The sequence below is a fragment of the Stenella coeruleoalba genome, assembly GCF_951394435.1.
Source record: "Stenella coeruleoalba genome assembly, chromosome: 7".
In the NCBI taxonomy this organism is placed as follows: domain Eukaryota; kingdom Metazoa; phylum Chordata; class Mammalia; order Artiodactyla; family Delphinidae; genus Stenella; species Stenella coeruleoalba.
In genome coordinates, this window is record NC_137153.1 from 116402922 (window position 1) to 116420444 (window position 17523).

The 17523-nt window shown below is 57.9% G+C and overlaps 1 protein-coding gene across 1 annotated transcript; it reads right to left on the reverse strand.

Moving 5' to 3' along the window:
* Window positions 1–8580: 8580 nt before the first annotated feature.
* On the reverse strand, window positions 8581–16038 carry LOC307188930 (uncharacterized protein C9orf50; the record flags this gene model as incomplete). Its single annotated transcript, XM_079926582.1, is given in 11 exon segments — window positions 8581–8625; window positions 9310–9364; window positions 9726–9799; window positions 9802–9828; window positions 10107–10233; window positions 10472–10634; window positions 12147–12307; window positions 15171–15349; window positions 15557–15673; window positions 15675–15737; window positions 15739–16038. Coding segments are annotated over 11 exon segments (1311 nt in total).
* Window positions 16039–17523: the final 1485 nt, after the last annotated feature.

A 17523-nucleotide genomic window follows, 5' to 3' on the forward strand; every position in this document is an offset into this window, starting at 1 on the left:
CGACTTCCGCAGCTACCCTCCTCCCTGCCCAGGAAGCCCTAGCACCGGGAAGATTCTGGGCAGATTCCCTGATGTCTGGATTACTGAGATCCGAGCAGGGAGCTAGGGCTCACCTTAAGCCACCCTAAGAGGCAGCTATACTTATCACCCCCATTTTACAGATGGGAAAACCTTGGCATTAGGAGGTCACACAGCCGGCTAAGTAGCAGAGCTGGGTATTGACCTGGGTTTGTTTGTTTGTTTGTTGTGTGGTTTTGTTTTTTTCTCCAGAGACTTGAAGCTTAGCTGCTGCCTCTGGGATGAGAAGGGCAGGGCTCCCCAGAGCCCAGGCGGGGAACCATCTCAGTCAACACAAGAACCCCAGTTGGAGGTACTGTTATTATGCCCATTATATAGCTAAGGGACTGAGGCACAGAGGAGTGAAGGGTGGGCCTCAGTCTCACGGGAAATGACCAAGTCAAAATTTGAACCCACACTGAGCCGCGGTGCCTGATCTGATAGCGTTGGCCACAGAGAGCAGTGGTGTCACCACCACCATCCCCCACCTCACGGGTCAAACAGTACACAGTTGCGGAGCCTGGAAGTGCTTCTCTGTGCAGGGCCTTATCTGCCAAGAGAGGGCGGTTTTAATGGGCCTCCCCAGGATGTCAGGTGCACTCAGTCTGGGGGGATGGGATGGCTGCCCGGGTATCAGGCAGATGCCACCCCAACCCAGAGATTTAGAATTCCTCCCTGGAAAATCAGATAATCAAGGAAGTCACGTACTGTGAAATGAGTGTGATCCTTGCCAGAAACCCACAGGGAGCACCAGAGAATCGTCACATGGCACCTTACAGGCAGGGAAACTGAGGCGCAGAGCACAGCAGGGAGCCCCCTCGCCCAACATTTATTGAGGGCCTCCTGTGTGGTAGGGTCTGGGCTGGGGACCTGTTCAGTCCCTGTGCTCCCGGAACTCAGGGTCCGCTGAGAGTGGTCCTCTGTGCACCAGTCATGTAACCATTGTTCGGTTCTGATCCAGGAGGGCTTCCCTGAGGAGGAGACATCTAAGCTGAGGCCTGATGTTTAACAGAAGTCAGTGAAGCTAGTGGGAAGAGCATGTCAGGCCGAGGGGAAAGCAGGTGCAAAGGCCCTGAGGGCGTGAAGGGGTCTGGCCTGCTGCAGAAGAGGGGAGAAGCCACGGAGAAGGCGGAGGGGCAGGACCTCACGGCTTGGAAAAGCCTGCGTGGGCCAGGTCAGTGCTTGGTGGCAGGAGAAGAGGCAAGGTGGGGGGAGGGGAGGGTGAAGGCCGCAACCACGTGGGTGACACCCCAGGACTTCAGGTCTCCTTGGGAGATCCCCGGCTGGGAGCAGGATTGAGGTGGGAGCTGTCTCCAGCCCTGTTCTAAACCCAACTCTGTTGAGCTACTAAAAGAAGAAGGAAGGAGATCAGAAGGGAAAATTCGCAAGTTAGATTTACCCGCGATTCTATCAAACCACCAAAAGCTGTTGGAAAATAGTATTAGGGTCTTAACTCCACAAACGTTGAAAATCCCAGCCTCGAAGGCCCGTGGAGGCCCGGCCCTGTCCACCCTGCACTGGGGCAGGAGGGAGGGGCCAACTGGATTGGGCAGCCTGGCCTGGTCTGAGGGCTCAGCCCACATGCAAACTGGGTAGAGCTGGTGGCTCCCCAAGACGGGGTCTGGGCTTCTCAGAAGTGCGCTGTGTACAGGGTAGAACTGTTTCCACCCTGGTCTTTGCCTTGTTTGTGGAGGGGGGAGGGGGGCTATGGGGGAGGGAGGGAGGATGGAATAGGGAGGGAGACAGTAGCAAGGGAAGGAGGGAAGAGGGGCGAGGGAGGGAGAGGAGGAGACTGCCTCGTGCTGGGTGGCAGTCTTCCAGGGGTGTCTGCACTGTGGGACACCCACTTTGGTTCCTTCCCTCAAAATAATATCAGATCCCGGGATGGTGGAGCCGGGACGCTGGCCCTGAGCCTGGGGAATCTCCAGGTGGGTCTCATCTGATCCTCACAAGGACTGGACCCCAGTCGTGAAGCTTGACCAGACCCCCAAGCCTGGGTGCCTGACCTGGGGCTCCCCACGCAGACTCTCCCTGGCGCTAACCCACAGGTGTGCTGAGGCACTGTGTGTGTGTGTGTGTGTGTGTGTGTGTGCCCTCACGCACACGCGTATGTACCTGCGCACACATGTGTGTATGTTAAGGTTAGGTTAAGAGTGCAGACTGGCTGGACTGGCTGGGCTTACATCCTGGCTTAGCCCCTTACCAGCTGTGTGACGTTGGGTGAGTGACCCTCAATCATGGGGCACATGTGAGTTATCTGAGGAACCCTGCGGTACAGCCCTTGAGACAGAGTAACTGCTTAATTCTGGCTATTACGATTATTATTCCAAAAAGGCTGACGGTGGGATTCCTTTAGGAACGCGTTCTAAACTGGAGGGAGGGGGTCTGTGGATGGGCCCCAGGAAGTCCTAGAAGCTCCTGGAACTGACTGCAAAGCTTCGTGCGTGGATACATTTTCCTGGACAGATAAGGTCCTTGGCTTTCGTCAGAAGGTTTCATGACCACCCAGAGTTGCGCCTTCCTTCGCCAGCGTCCATGGCACCCCCAGTGCTTGGAGGGCCCACCTTCTGGGGCTGCCCGTTGCCTGGGGTTGCTCGGCAGGGCAGGCGGGTGTCGGGCTGTCCTGCTGACCCACCGCTGGCACCCACGCTTGGGAGGCCGTGTGTGCCCAGGGATAATGAGCGCCCAGCTCAAGGGGGGTTATTTTTTAAGGTTGAGACAACGCAGCGCCTTGTAGCTAAACCAGTTCCTTTCTCTGGGATGGGGGAGGCTGGAAAACAGATTTCAAAGGCGAGCTTTGAATAAACAAAACACAATAAAAATAACCCTTAGAACCCAAATGCTGAACGGCAGCCCCAGGCACATTGAACCAGCTGATGCCAGCCCTCTCGACAGGCACAGCCCACCAAGGGGCGCCTGCCAGGAGCCTCCATGCATCTGGGGCCTAGGGGAGATGCACCCACACCTGCACCCCCCGCAGAAGGCCACCTGGCTCAGCCCCACCCTCCAGGCTTTGCTGGGACTCCCGCCAGCTCCATCCTGGTGGCTCTGTCAGGCTGGAAGGGTCCTTTGCCCAATTTTCACCTGCTGAAGTCAGGGGCCTCCCCCTCTGGCATCAGGGAAGCTGTGATTATATGGCAAGGGGCAGTGCCCCTCCCCCAGGGAAATGTGAACCTGCTCCTGGGAGGTAGTGCAGCTTTGCAGGTTCCAACCTTGGTTCAGCTGTGTGACCCCAAGATGGTGGCCACACCTCTCTGAGCCTCATGTAGAAATGCAGATCATCACAGTACCTCCTTCACGGGATGGAGCTTTGGCTCCCTCCACGGTAGTCCTTGAAATTAGGACAGGAGAGAGGCTGTCAGGGAGGCCTGGGCATATATGAGCACGTGGAAGGACCATGAGTCTCCGTATGCCAAGGCCGGGAGCCACGCCTGGGCCACCAGAACACCCACACTTGCTGTGACACTCTGGGTCTCAGTTTCTCCATCTCTACAATTAAATGACCTTGAAAGAGCCTTCTCCGATTTCCTAGTTAGACTGACGAGTGGGAACACTAAGGGCAGAAAGTGTGTGCAATACAGAAAGTATGTAAAATCGACACCGCACCAAAAAACAAACAAAAAAAGTCAGTATCACGATACAAAAATACACGAGTGTAAGCACTTCCTTGTATGATGCAGAATAACTCAGGAAGGTGCCCAGGAAACGTTGTTACCTAGTGGGAGGGACCAGGGCCTCGTGGGGGACGGCTGAGCAGGGCTTTCTTCTCTCTGGTTTCTGGCCTCTGCCTACCGATGCTGGGCATGCGTTATTTCGTCGATACAGACATGCAGGGGTATTTTTAAAGTCCCTTTGGAGATGTGCTGGTCCTGACCTCCTGCCTGATACTGACCCAGCTCCCAGGGAGCTGCCCTGAGGGAGCTGGGGACCCATGAAAGGATTTGGGGTCAGGAGAAAGCCTACTCCTAAGCTGATGTGTTACTGCCGCGTCCAGCAAGCCTCGTGGACCCTCCTGCCAGCCCCCCCTGTAGCCCCAGCCCAGCATTCACCACAGTGTAATGTCTGTGTCCAGGACCAGCTATACAGTTTGCAAGGGCCCAGGGAAAAAGTGAAAATGTAGGGCTCCTTGCTCAAAATTAATTAAGAATCTCCAGATGACGGCTTTAAACTCAGTGGAGGGTCCTTTTAGGCAAGCCCTTGTGTGGCTGACTGCAGGGGCCACACCCTGTGAGCCCAGCCCCATCTGTATCTGCCTGGCCACCACGATGTGGGCTCCCTGAGGCAGGAGTGTGTCTGTCTTGTTCACAGAGCCTGGTACACAGTAGATACCCAATAAATGTGTTCTGTGAATGAATACGGGAGAAGGAACAGAACTGAGGTGTGGGCAGAGTTTCCCATTGATAGTCAGCCTGTGTGTGCTGGCTACAGTCCTGCCCTCCTGGGCCTTTCCCTCTGGGCCAGAGGAAACCTGGGGCTAGTTTTTCTGGAGGAGGAAACCCTCACCTCAGAGAAGGCAGCTGCCCTGTGCTCCCCTGCACACCTGCCTGTACATCCCTCATCACAGCACTTCTCACTGACTTCTCATCTGGAGCTCAGCTGTGTGACCCTGGGAAAGTGACTTAACCTCTCTGTGACCCGGTTTTCTCATCAGTAATATGGAGCTAAGGGTGTGCCTGCTTCACAGAGCTGCGCCCTCCTTCATGGATCAGTAAGCTCTGAAGCACGGCAGTCTTTGGACCGATGTCTGTACAAGAACCTGCTCGATAGCCTTTGTCACTGTGCCTCTGTGATCCCCGGCGAACTCTGAGCTCCGTGAGGGCAGGGCCCAGGTCTGTCTTGCTCACGTGGACCCTTGGTTAACATGATGGAATGGCTGTGGGCTGTCAGCAGTTACTCGGGAGCCGCCCTGGGGAGGCATCGTCCCCTGGAGAATGCACACGAGGGATCCGGGCTGCCTGGGCCAGCAGGTCCCGGGAAGAAGATTCTTTGGGGTTTGCTGTGCCCTGCAGCTGGGGGAGCTGGAAGCCAGCCCAGAGCCCAGATGGGGGCTCCCTGCGAGCTTGCGGGTGTCACCACCATCCCCAGGCTGCCAGGTGCAGACGATAAAGCCGGAAACCCTGGCGGGTGAGTCATTAAGGGTCCCCAAGGCCTCATGATGGGAGATGGCAGACGAGCTGCCCCTGGCTCTTTGGGTCCAAGTGCCACCAGAGGGTTCCAGAACCCAGTGCTGGGTCCAGTCTCTGCTGCTGGCTCGGACTCCACCCAGCATCCGAAGCTGGCTCTGATGGGCCCAAACGGCACAATGAACATCACCAGTGTCACCCCCTTTCCCGAGGCTGTTTGCAGGGGAATGTTGAGGCTTGTGGAGGTGGAGCATGCATTGTCTCCATGGAGGGGTTGACGGCCCCCCGCAGGAGCCCCTGGAAGCTGCAGACCATCTGTCACTTAGGGCATATTTGGGAGGGAAGGACAACAGGACCCCAAAAGGCAGAAATGTCAGGGAAAGGGAGGACATGGCAGGGCAGGGCGTCGGGGGGAGTTAGGATAAATGGCACAGACAAAGGCAGTAGGAATGAGCAGTGCGCAGCCCCACATGGCCGGGGCAGAGGGGGTGTGTGTATGTGTGCCTGTCTTGGCTAGGGGAACTCCGGCCCTTCCTCCTGTGTCATCAACAGCCCTCCTGGGCCCCTTGCCCTACCCTGACCCGTGCTAAGAATCGTGGCACCAGCCTCGCCGTAGGGCCTGTAGCAATCACCTCCCTTCCCGCGCTCTTGGTCTGCGGTCTGGTTCTGACCATGCCTCCATCTCACTGTCGTCAAAAGGCCCAGGTGTCCACCCCGTGCCCCAAACTGTGGGTTTGGTCCCCCCTCTGGGCCCCCAAAGCCCGGGCCTCCCCTCACAGCACTTGTCACTGTGTCCTGCAATCGCCCATTGGAGTCCATGTCCCCCACCAGACTATAGTGTCCTGAGGGCAGGGCTATGCCTTACTGTGCTCCCAGGGCCCAGCGTGTGTGTGTGTGTGTGTGTGTGTGTGTGTGTGTGTGTGTGTGTGTGTGTGTGTGTGTGTGGCAAACAGTAGGAGCAGTGTGTGTGTGTGTGTGTGTGTGTGTGTGTGGCAAACAGTAGGTGCTCACCGAACTGCCCGCAGAATGAAAGTGAATGAGCCCCTGGGGCAGCTCATGTCCCCAGAGCCCACCGTGGGACCCGACTCTCGGGTTCCATGTCTCCACTGGCACCGCATTGCTATCCGAGCTGGGGGACAGGGACCCTCTCTGACCACACCCCTGTCTGGAGGCAGCGCTGCCCTCCCGCCTCCCCGCGGGTCCAGCCCCTCCCTCTGGGCAATTCTTGAGGCTTGCGGCTCACAGGACCCTTTGCTCCTGTCCTTTCACTTGCCAGTCTCCACATCCTCCGCAAACACCACCTCCAAATACATCTCTCTCCCTCCCTGACCTTGCCCCCGTTCTCCCTGCCTCCAAGGTGCCCTTCATGCAGGAGCAAGGACCCGGGGCAGGAAGGGTCCTCCAGACCCCCCTGCTTGCCCTGGGGCGAGGGAGCCCCAGGACTGTACATCGTCGGCATCTCTTCCTGCTGAATTTGAATCCTGACTCCAACCCTTCAGAACGAAGTGACCTTGAGAAAGTGATGAACCTCTCTGGGTCTCGGTTTCCCAGCGACAAATGGTTGTGAGAGGACACGGGTGTGGGTGGCTGAAGGCTGGGCACTGGCATAGGACACGCGTGGACCTAGTCCCAGCTCTGGCCCCTGCGCTTGGCATGGCCTGGGCAAGACCCCCTAACTTCTCTGGGCCTTGGTTTCCTTACCTGCAAACGAGCTAAGGAGATGCCCTTGCAGCGGGTGGAGAGGCCCAGTGAGGTGGGGACCGCGGGGAGAAAGGAGCATTTTCCTGCTTCTCCCATCACTTCCTTCTGCCCCGGGTTGGGAGTCATTCCTCCCTCCCCACCACCCCCAAAACTAGACCAGCTCCCACTGCCCCCCAGCCTGGGTTGGCCCCGGTCTTCCCATGGTCCAGGGCCGGGGTGTGGGTGGCAGATGGAATGGGGTGCGGCTGCTATTGTGATAAGGGCAGACAGGAATTGGAAGAGACCGGTGGGGGGTACGCCTGCCCTGCCCACCCCCAGAGATTCAGGGGGGCCCTGAACTTGTAAGCAGCAAGAGCTGGGGCACCAGCTCCAGCCACGGCCACTTCCCCAGCCTTCCTGCCGCACTGCTCCCAGGAGCCCAGGCGGGATTGGCCACCTGCCAGCCCCGAGTGGAAATGTACCAGCGAAAAGGACCCTGCTGGGGACCCTGGGGAGGGGTCCATCCCCTCCCTGCAGCACGCCCTCCCCTCCACTCCCCCTTCTTGGTCACCCCACATTCAAGTTCAAGCTCTGCCTGCAGAAGGGCAGGGGCATGTTGGAAAGGTCTACAGAGGGCTGGGGTGGAGGTTGCATCTGCGCCTCCAAGGCAACAAGTGGGCTCTGGAATGTCGGGGTGCGGTCCCCGGGGGACCCTAGCTGGGGAGGACGTGCGCGTGTCGTCTGTGAGTATGTGGGGTTTCTAAGTGTCGTGGTGTGAGTCTTTGCATCGGTGTGGGTGTGGGTGTGGAGGTGTTTGTGGCGCCTATCTGTGTGCGTGTGTGACGTGTGTGCGCGACGAGTGTGTGGTGTGCGCGTGGGGCGCGTCTCCGGGGGCCTGTCTGCGGCTGTCCCTGTGTGTCCCTGCGTTTCTGCTGGCAGTGGCGGGAGGGGAGGCTCGGGGCTGCCGCTGAAGGTCCTCTTGACACAGAATCCATGTTTGTCGAGGAGGGGAAGAGAGAGCGGAGGGAGGAGAGGGGAGGAGAACGGAGAGAGGGAAGGAAGAAATGGAGGGCTGGGGCGGGGGCGAGGGGGGCGATGCGAGCGGAAGGTAGGCTGGCGAGGCGGGCGGCGGCGGGGGGGGCGGGGAGCAGAGGGGTCCCCGAGAAACCGGGCTGCGGGACCCCGCGTGGCCGCCCGCCGGGCCCCCATCCCCAGCCCACCGGGCAGGTCCCCGCCGGGAGGCCGCTGTCCGGCCGCCCCGCTTTGGGAGCCCCGACGCCGCAGGGCCGCCCCCCGCCGCTGTGCGCTGCACGCGGGACTCAATCTTCAGTGCTCGTGGCTGACGGCGCTGTTGCAAGCTTAGCAGTATTTTGGTTGAACAACGAAAAGCGAGAAAGAGAAATCGGGGGTTGGGGAGCCTCCCCTCCCCGCCCCGCGGTCCGGCAGCGAACTCGGGCAGGTGGAAGGAGGCGGCGCGGCGCAGGGCCGGAGACGCGAGCGCCGCGCGAGGGGAAAAGTTTCCGACCCTTTAGCAAGAGGCTGAGAAGTTTCGGCCGCGCCGGGCGGCGCCAAAGCCAGGCCAACACTGCCCCCGCGTGGGCGCGGCGCGACGCTGCAGCCGGTGGCCGGTTTGGGGTCCGCCGCGGCTCTGCCGGGGAAACTGAGGCTCGGAGAGGGCCAGGTGGGCTGTGCAAGGCCACGAAGAAAAGGTGCAGTAGAATCAGGCCTCCTCCGGGATCTGTAGGCTCTCCAGGAAATATAAGTACTGGGGGGGGGGGAGTGGGGGAGGAGTGAAAGTCCAGAAAGTGGGGATGGAGGGGATAGGTCATCCCAGGGATCGGAATCCCACTACACTCCCCAGTGAAGGGGAATGGTAGCACTGCTCCAACCCATCCCCACGGGGTTGGTAGATCCGTGGCCTTTTCTGGAGCCAGGGCCCTCCTTCGAAACAGTTCTCCCCCATCCACAACCCGTCCTGGCCCTAAAATCCCCACGGCCGGTCCAACCCAAATCCCAGCCTTTGCTATTCAGCACTGCGCCTGGGTGTGGATTCCGTGGCTGTTTCTTCACTGGCCAGGAGGTGGCGATAAAGACCTCGATCCCGGCCTTGGCGAGGGGTTGGAGCCAAAGCGCTGCTTCTAGGAGAGAGGGGAGGGGCCCAAACTTCGCCCAGCAGTTGGAACGCAGGTGTGTGGCAGGGCCAAACCCCGGCAGACAGGCAAATGGGGGTGAACTGCTGGGTCAGTGCAGCGGTCGGAAAAGCTCCAGGCAGTTCCTGCCACCTTGTCTTGCGCCACCACCTGTGTGACCCTGAACACTGCCCCCCTAAGTGGGAGAGAAACATCTGACCCCTGCCCACCCAGATGCTTGCCCTCCAGGGATAAGACTCTGGCCTGGGAACACAGAAGACAAATGTTTGTCCGTTTGGCCACAGTCTGGATGCCCTCACCCCACAGAGGAGGTCCGCAAGCAGCCTTTGGTTCCCGTCAAAGATGGAGGCTGGGCTGGGGGAGGTTGGGGCAGGTGCCTGTTTCAGGTGTGGGCTGATCTAGGTTGACAGAGGCTTGGTCCCAGGTTTGAGATGTGTGGCAGGGTCTCCCACCTCCCAGAAGAGGGGCTCATTTGGAACAAGCCTGACCCCTGAAGATGCCTTGCCCCCCCATCTTCATCCCAGCTGTGACTCCGCCCCAGCCCTCCCCCTGGCCCAGGACCCCCAAAGACCAGCAACTAGGAGAGGTTTGTAAGGTGAGCCCTGATGGCAGATACCAGCCACCGGGGATGTGCGTTTATTTGTGGGTCAGGGAAGGCCTCTCCTCACCCCTCCCCCGTGTCCACACCTGGGCTTGGGCACCAGCAGCCACTCACCTCTGAGCGCGACGTGATGTTGACGGCAGGGGAAGCTGGTGCCCCTTAGGACGGCCTTGTTTCAGGACCGTGTGCGCAACACCAAGCTGGGCAGGAAGGACTCCTAAGGTGAGAAGGGGGACCAGCTGGGCGTTTTGGGGGCCTCTGGGCAGGAGATGGGGTTCCCTGGGCCCAGGGGGATTCTACGCCACAGCCCGAGGGGGCAGGCACTGTGGTCAGCCCCATTTTACAGATGCAGAAACTGACACGAAAAAGACCCCACCGTTCGAAAGTTAGGAGCTTGCGATCTGAACCCAGGCAGCCTGGCCTGAAAGCCCACCCCTTAGCCGAGCACATACGGGGGTTTCACCCAGAGCCCTGGCCACCCCACTGGGCACCAACCCCCACCAGGCAGGGGGGCTCCAGGTGGCTGGCTGCCAGCAGTTGCTCAGTAGCTTCTGGCTCCAGGAACAGGGCGATTTGCCCACGTGCTCCAGAAAGGTTTTGAGGTGCCCCCGCTCCGCTGCCTCTAGGTGGTGGGCCTGGGGATGAAGGGCAGGCTGCTGTTCAGAGAGGTGTCCTCAGAGAGGTGGTCCTTCGGCTCCAGGGTGGACCTAAGGGGGACAGGAGCCCATGAACTGTGTGGACCCTGAGTCCCAGGTCCACCCATGGCTGGCAGAGCCCTCAAGGGCCCAGACCACAGCTGGACAGGGAGGTTTACAGGATGAGGAGATGCATGAATCCCATCCCCTTCCACAAAGCCTCACAGGCCACGGGAGTCCCAGCCGAATGAGTTGGCCATGGTGTCCTCCTTGGCCCTGGGATACAGGGCTTTGGGCAAACTCTCCAGCCATCTCCCGACACTCCCGAACACCTGCTCTGATGCTGCTGACCCGCTGGCTGTCCTGTTCTCGAGGATGCCCTGCCGGACTGGAGGAGAGAGAGCACGGGTGAGATCTCTACCCAGGCGGGGCACCTATACCCCCCCCCCCCCCTCCCTCTGGCAGGCAAGAGCTGGCAGAGTCCCGTCTCCATGGCAACCCAAGGCTCCCAGGGCCTTCTGGCTGCCTCCAGGGAAGGCTCTGGTTTTAAAACTATCCTGCATGACTGTTTCTGCCTCTATCACCGAGGCTGTGCCCCTCCCCTCTCCCCACACCCCCACTCCTGCTTCAGCCCAACATGGGCCTCATTTCCCACAGTCGGAAGGCCAGTCGTCCCACCATGTAAATCCAAGAGACGATGCTGAGAATCCTATGGGGATGGACAGTGTTTCCTGTCCAACAGCTGCCCCTCCGGCTGGTCAGGAACCCCGAATTCCTCAGGATGGAAAGGGCTGAGAAGCAGCCGCTGAGCTCCACTCTGGTGTTCTGGGGTATGACCGCAGCCCAGTGGCTGTCAAGGAAGTGTCTCCCGGGCCGGCCAACGGCCATTCCCAAGAAACTTTCTCCAGGTGCTCCCTCTCCTTGGATTCCCAGGGGTGGCCAGGGGGCACCCCGGCGTCTCTTTTCAGCTGCTGTGTCATCTGCCCTCGGGGCCTTGGCTGCCCCATCGAACAACCAGAAGTTGGGCAGAATTGCAGCTTCCACCTCCAACTTCCTGTGACCCCGAGGGGGATGGGTCGGGTTCCTTCTGAATCCGCCAAGGCCCTGGATTTTGAGGGCTTTGCCCCCAGCGAGGCTTTGGGGCAGCCGATCCCTGAAAGCGCACACAGTCGGTGCTTAATAAATAGATGAGGTTGGACTGCTGGATCCTGAGAAGAGAAGGGGCTGGGCAGATGGGGAAAGCAGGCCTTAGGAAAGATCATACCAGAGCAAAGATGTGTATTCTTCCCACCGCTGGACACCCACTTCAGAAAACACTGGAAACTGTGTCAACACGAACAAAGCTCTGCCTGGGAACCTGGGCCTGGTGGTTGGTTCCTAGCTTCTTTGCTGGACCAGGCAGTGCCAGCCTTCCGTGGAGGCGTGACCTTCTAGAACTTTCTGGGCACCTCCCAAGCCAGGTCTCTGAGGTCTGTCTTCAGGGATATGGGAATAGGATGCTTCGGGTGCCTTTGTTCCTACCTTCTCCAGCCCCTGGAGGCCATGTGCGGGGTCTGCAGGCTGAGGTTGTGGGTTCCAAGGTGGGCAGATACAGCGTGTGGGAACCCTTGGCAGTGAGAAATCCTTCCGTGGTGGCCAGGCCTGGACAGCCACTGTTTCCTGGGCCACAGCTGCAGCCTTGGGACATCTCTGCTGGACCTCAGACCCTCTACTTGGTCCTTGAGGGTCACCCTAACAGCCTCCGGAGAGGCCAGTTCAAGGGCCTCCTCCACAGGATCAATGGTCTCTTGGGCTTTTTGGCCGGCCCCTAACTCCCAGGACCCAGGGCCACAGCCTCTGCTCTTCAGGTTTCAGGCTGGAACTTTCTGGAGTCCTGGAGCTTCCCTTGCTGTCTGCTCACCTGCACAGCTGCGTTCCCAGTAGCGGAGCGCTGTGTACCGTAGCGTCTCATCTGCAAACTGCACGCGGAAAGGGCAACACCGCCTGCGGTGCCCTGAGCCTTCCCCCGAGGAGCTGTGGGTGAGCACGGCCTTGAGCTTGGGGGCCTGTGTAGTGTGGGGCCTGGTGAGAGAGATGAGAAGGGCAGGGGAGGACCAGGGCCTGAGGCCCCAGCCCCTCATGCCACCCTGACAACACACATCCACCAGGCCAGAGCTCCCTGTGGGATCCTGACAACCACAGCTGGCCTCTCCTGAGCACTTCCTGCCCTTCAGTCAATGGCTTGTAACAGGCATCAGCCCACCAAACCCACACGACTCTGTGAAACACGATTATTATTCCCATTTTACAGATGAGGAAACTGAGGCACAGAGCGTTTTTTGTTTTTCGTTTTTTGCAACTTGCCCAAGATCGCACAGCTGGTTAGGGGTGGAGCCGAGATGTGAATTCTGGTTCCAGAGCCAGTTCTCTTATATATCAAGCAATTCAGCAGAGAAAATAAGGAGATGAACCCCGGAGTCAGGCAGTCCTGGGTTTCAATTCTGACTCTGTTGAGCCTGAGTTTCTTTGTCTGTAAAATGGGGATCATTGTTGTGCCCACCATACAGGGTTGTGAAGCGATGACAGGGACTGAAAAGCACCGTCCCCCGCACCACCACCCAGGCCAGGGTCTGCAGGGCCAAGGGTAAGCATCTCTAACTGAGAACTGTTCTTATAATCGTCAATTTCAATTATGCCCCTTCCCAGTCCTGCGACATGGGGCAGACTGCCCTCAAGTCTCCATTTTAAGTTTTCCCTTTTAAATTATGTACTATGTATTGTAGACACGATAATAGCATCCTTATAAGAGTCTGGTGAGTATCAAATAACTTACGTGAGGCATCTGGTACAGGGCCTGGCAAGGGGCCTGTGCGCAATGAAGGGGATCTGTTATGGTGACATTTATTAATTTCAGCCTCCAGAGCAAGGCTGCAGGAGGGCTTGCTTCATTCATCCACAGCTCTGTTATTCAGAAATGCCACATTTGACCTTACATACAATGCTTATTGATGTATCTGACTCCATGTATCTGTCCACATCTTTATGTCCGTTTGGACACAGAGGGGACGCTTTTCATAAGCCCATTGAAGAGCCAGGCATCCAGGAGATGGCCAAGACAGTGTCGGCTACAGGCATTGGGACCTAGTTATGCAACAGCTGTTTGCTTATCCATGCCTGCTTGGTGCTGGCCTGAGGACCAGCCAAAGGCTTGCCCCAGCTGTGCCCACTGGTCTGAAATCTCAGCTTCTCCTCTCAAATGCTGCTGGAGCGTGTTCTGATGCACCCAGCTGTCCCCAGCAGGGCCTACTAGGGAACCCCACACACCTTAAAGTGCTCAAGAATTAGCTCCTGAATGTGAAACACTGTGAAGGTATCCATCCCTGTTGTTGCTTACATTCAAGATAATGAGTTCCACACTCTTATTTATTATATCTTATGAGAAGTAGTGTGTTTATTTGGTCTGATTGATTTAAAGTTCCTGGGTTGGCAAATGTGTTTCATTTCTGGCACCTGCTCTGATCCACTGGTGGCGTCTGCCTGGAGCACTGTGTCGGGAAGGGTTCTGAGGCTCAGTGGGGGAAAAGTGCTGTGATCAGTTAGCACTGTCTGCCATGGGTCCAGGATGAGAAGGAATGGCAGGTCTAGTGTATTTCCTCTCCCTGGTCTTTAAACTCATGGGCAATGCTCTTCACCTTTCATCCATGTTTAAGCCTGTTTAAGCAGGAGGAATTATTTCTGTATTCTTTTCCCCCTCCATTAGAGCTACAGCATCTAGGCTCAGTTAAGCTCTAATGCCCAGGCTCTTCCTACCCCCATCCCTTATTTTACTTCCCCCGATATTTGACATATAGTAAAAGCTAGTAAAGGTTAGAGGAAGAAATGGATGAATGAATGGTGGGTTGTGTGAAAGGATGGAAGACTGGGTAGCTGGGTAGGTAGGTGGATAGATAGATGAATTAATGAAAAGGTCTTTTTTTTTTTGACCGCACCGCATGGCTTGCAGGATCTTATTTCCTGGATCGGGGATTGAACCTGGGCCACAGCAGTGAAAGCACCGAGTCCTAACCACTGGACCTCCAGGGAATTCCCGAAGAGGTCTTAATACAAGGATTGGATCTTAGGAGGATGGGCACATGTATGGATGCATAGGTGGGTGAATGATTATGTAGATGAGTGTGTAGACTTGTACATGGCTTCAAGACTAAAAATGGATAGCATCCTGGACTTACAGGTGGATGGAAGGATTGGTAGATGATCAGTCACTGGATTCATGGGTAGATGGATAGAATTGTGGGAATTTGGGGATAGCTGGATGACTGACTGGCTGGATGGATGGAGGGATACGTGGATTAATGGATCAACAGGAGACCTGATTCATGGGTGGATGGATGGATGGAGAGATTCATGAATAGGTTTTAAAAGACCTGGTTCACAGATAAGATGTATGCAAGGATGAATGGGTGAATGGGAGAATGAATATATGAATGGATTCATCGATGAATTATGAAGGTGTTTGGTAGAAGACCTGATTAATGGGTGGATGGATTCATAGATGTTGATGGACGATCCTTGAACAGGTTGGGAGAAGACCTGATTCATGGATGGACACACAGATGGATGAACAGGTGGACAGATGGATACATTCATGGGTGAAAGGCAGAGGAAAGAAAGGAAGGAAAGAAATGCCCTTTCTCCCCACTCCCCTACCCCATCCTCCCATAACGCACTGATCGGTCTTCTCGACCGTGGTGAATTGTGAGTGATCTCTCCTGAAGGAGAGGGCAGGTATCTGATGGAGCAAAATCTTCTTAAGACTATTCTTGAAGTGCAATGACTGGCCCCTTGAAGACAAATAGGCCACACCTGGCATGAGTGATCAGGGTCCCCCATAGTCAGAGAGCATTGATGACAACCCTGTTCCCACCAGCAGGTCACTGACACTTACCCCAGGTCTGGGAGGAAGGAGTAGCGGGGACACTGCGGAGGACTTCCAGAGTGTTCTGACACACTCCTTTGATGTTGTGATGGTGAGGATGCTGGGAGCCAGGAGGAGGTGGAAATAGTTCTGAGTCTTCTCTTGGGCACAATCCTTACCAGGCTCTTCCTGGTTGCATGGCCTTGGGCCTCAGTTTACTCATCTGTACAATAGGGGCAGTGGTAGACCCGCCCTCAAGGGGTGGTTGCCATCGCCAGGACTCTGCCAGGCATACTCTGCTAACACTGCCATTATTCTACGCCAGGTGGTGGGACCCCCACCGGAAATGACTCAGCCCCCCCGTGGGGGCCGTAGGGGCCTCACTCGGTGGTCGCGGCTGCTTCGCAGACTCAGGCCCTGAGCTGGCACAGGAACTGCCGGGACCGGCCGGGGAGGAGCTCTCCTAGGAAGTCGCCCAAAGAGTCGGGGTTCTCCCTGGCCGAGCCCCTGCGGGGATCCTCGCACTGTCCAGGCCCGCGGCGCCGGTTCCCGGGGCTCGCCGGCCAAGAGCGTGGGCGGCAGCAGCAGCGACCTCAGCCCTTGGTCGGTTCCGGGCCGCCCGCTGGGCCACGGTGGGCAGGACGGGCAGGCGCGACCGGGGGCGCCTGACGCCCACCCCGGGATCCGAGGCTGAGGACTCACACGTGGGGGCCTCCCACCACTCGGCGCCGCCCTCCGAAGCCCTGGAGCCCCCGGAGGCCCCCGTGCCAGAGGCTGCTCGGAGCTCGGGCAGCAGCAGCCTCGGCAGCAGCGGGTCTCTCCGTCTGCGATCGCCACCGCCGGGGAGCCCCTCGGGCGCCATCTGCTGGGCACAGGAGCTGGGCCGACGCCGGGGCATGTCTGGCACTGCGCTCAGCCCAGGGCATCCTCAAGCCAGTGGGGGCGGTGCCATGTGAAGTGGAGAGGAGGGCGTAGACCCGCCTCCAGGCCGTAGCGCCCGCAGCGGGGCAGCGTGGCTCGGGGCTACTACCACTGGCTCGCCAGACAGTAAGTGGCTTCAGGCTAGAGCGTCCCGATCCTCTGTTTCCTCACCTCACCGAAAAACGGTGACGGTGAGAGTACGCACTTTTTGAGTTACTGTGACGTTTAAATGGCTTAGAATAATGACAGGCACGTTGTACGTGCTCAAGGAAGCCTAGCTGCTGTTGTTATTATATTTTAAAATTATTATTTAGGATTTAGTCTCAGCTCCACTACTTATTAGCTGTACCTTGGGCAAGCCAATTAATTAACTGCTCTCAGTGCCCTCATCTGCAGAATGGGGATAACCCAGCGCCTGCTCCTTTGTGAGAATGAAACAGCACCACGTGGTAGAGAGCACTTAGCATCTGGAGTGTTCAACGTGCTGTTACTGTTATTAGCGCTGGGGTGGGAACTGGGAAACCTGGAACCAGCTTGAAAGGGTGACCTGCCCTGCAGCTGCCCATTCCTTCTGGAGCCCCAGAGTCCCTTGGGTGGGAGCTTAGTGAAAATACAGATGCCCCAGATTCCGATTCAGAGGTCTGGGGTGGGGCAAGACATATTTTTAACAAACTCCCCCTTTGGGAGACAGAGCCCCAGCTCCGCCCCCCATTTCTTTTCTTTTCTTTTTTTCCTTTTTTTTTTTGCAGTACGCGGGCCTCTCACCGTTGTGGCCTCTCCCGTTGCGGAGCACAGGCTCCAGACATGCAGGCTCGGCGGCCATGGCTCACGGGCCCAGCTGCTCCGCGGCATGTGGGATCTTCCCGGACCGGGCCATGAACCCGTGTCCCCCGCATCGGCAGGCGGACTCTCAACCACTGCGCCACCAGGGAAACCCCCCACCCCCCATTTCTGACACTGGCATCTCAGAGCCTGCTTCCTCCCTACCACACCCCACTCCCAGATTGTTGTCAGCTCTGAGCTGGTTTCTAGTGTCACATTCACCCTAGTGGGGCTTTGGGGTGGGGCCGGAGACGGTCCCCTGAAGTTAGAGCCCCCTACCAGGTGGGCTGCTCCTTGGAAGAGCCCGTCTTCCCAGCTTGGTCCCTCTGCTGGCCCCTCCCTGCTGCCTCCATGGCCTCTTCAGGGTCATTATGATCCACCCCTCGCCCAAGGTGAAGTGGGCACTGAGGCTGGGGGGCAGAGGGCGGGGCTGTTGTGCTCAGGATGCCAAGGCTGCAGTCACAAGGGAGCGTGGGACTCCTGGCCAGGGCAGCCAGGCCCAAGCCAGGGATGGAGGGCCCTGGGTTCAGCTACCCTCTCTGGATCCGGGAGGCTCAGGTGGGTCATGTTTGGGCTGGGTGGGTTTGGAGGTGGAACTTCCACTAGAAGACTGGGTAGTAAGAATGCGGTGGGCCTGGAG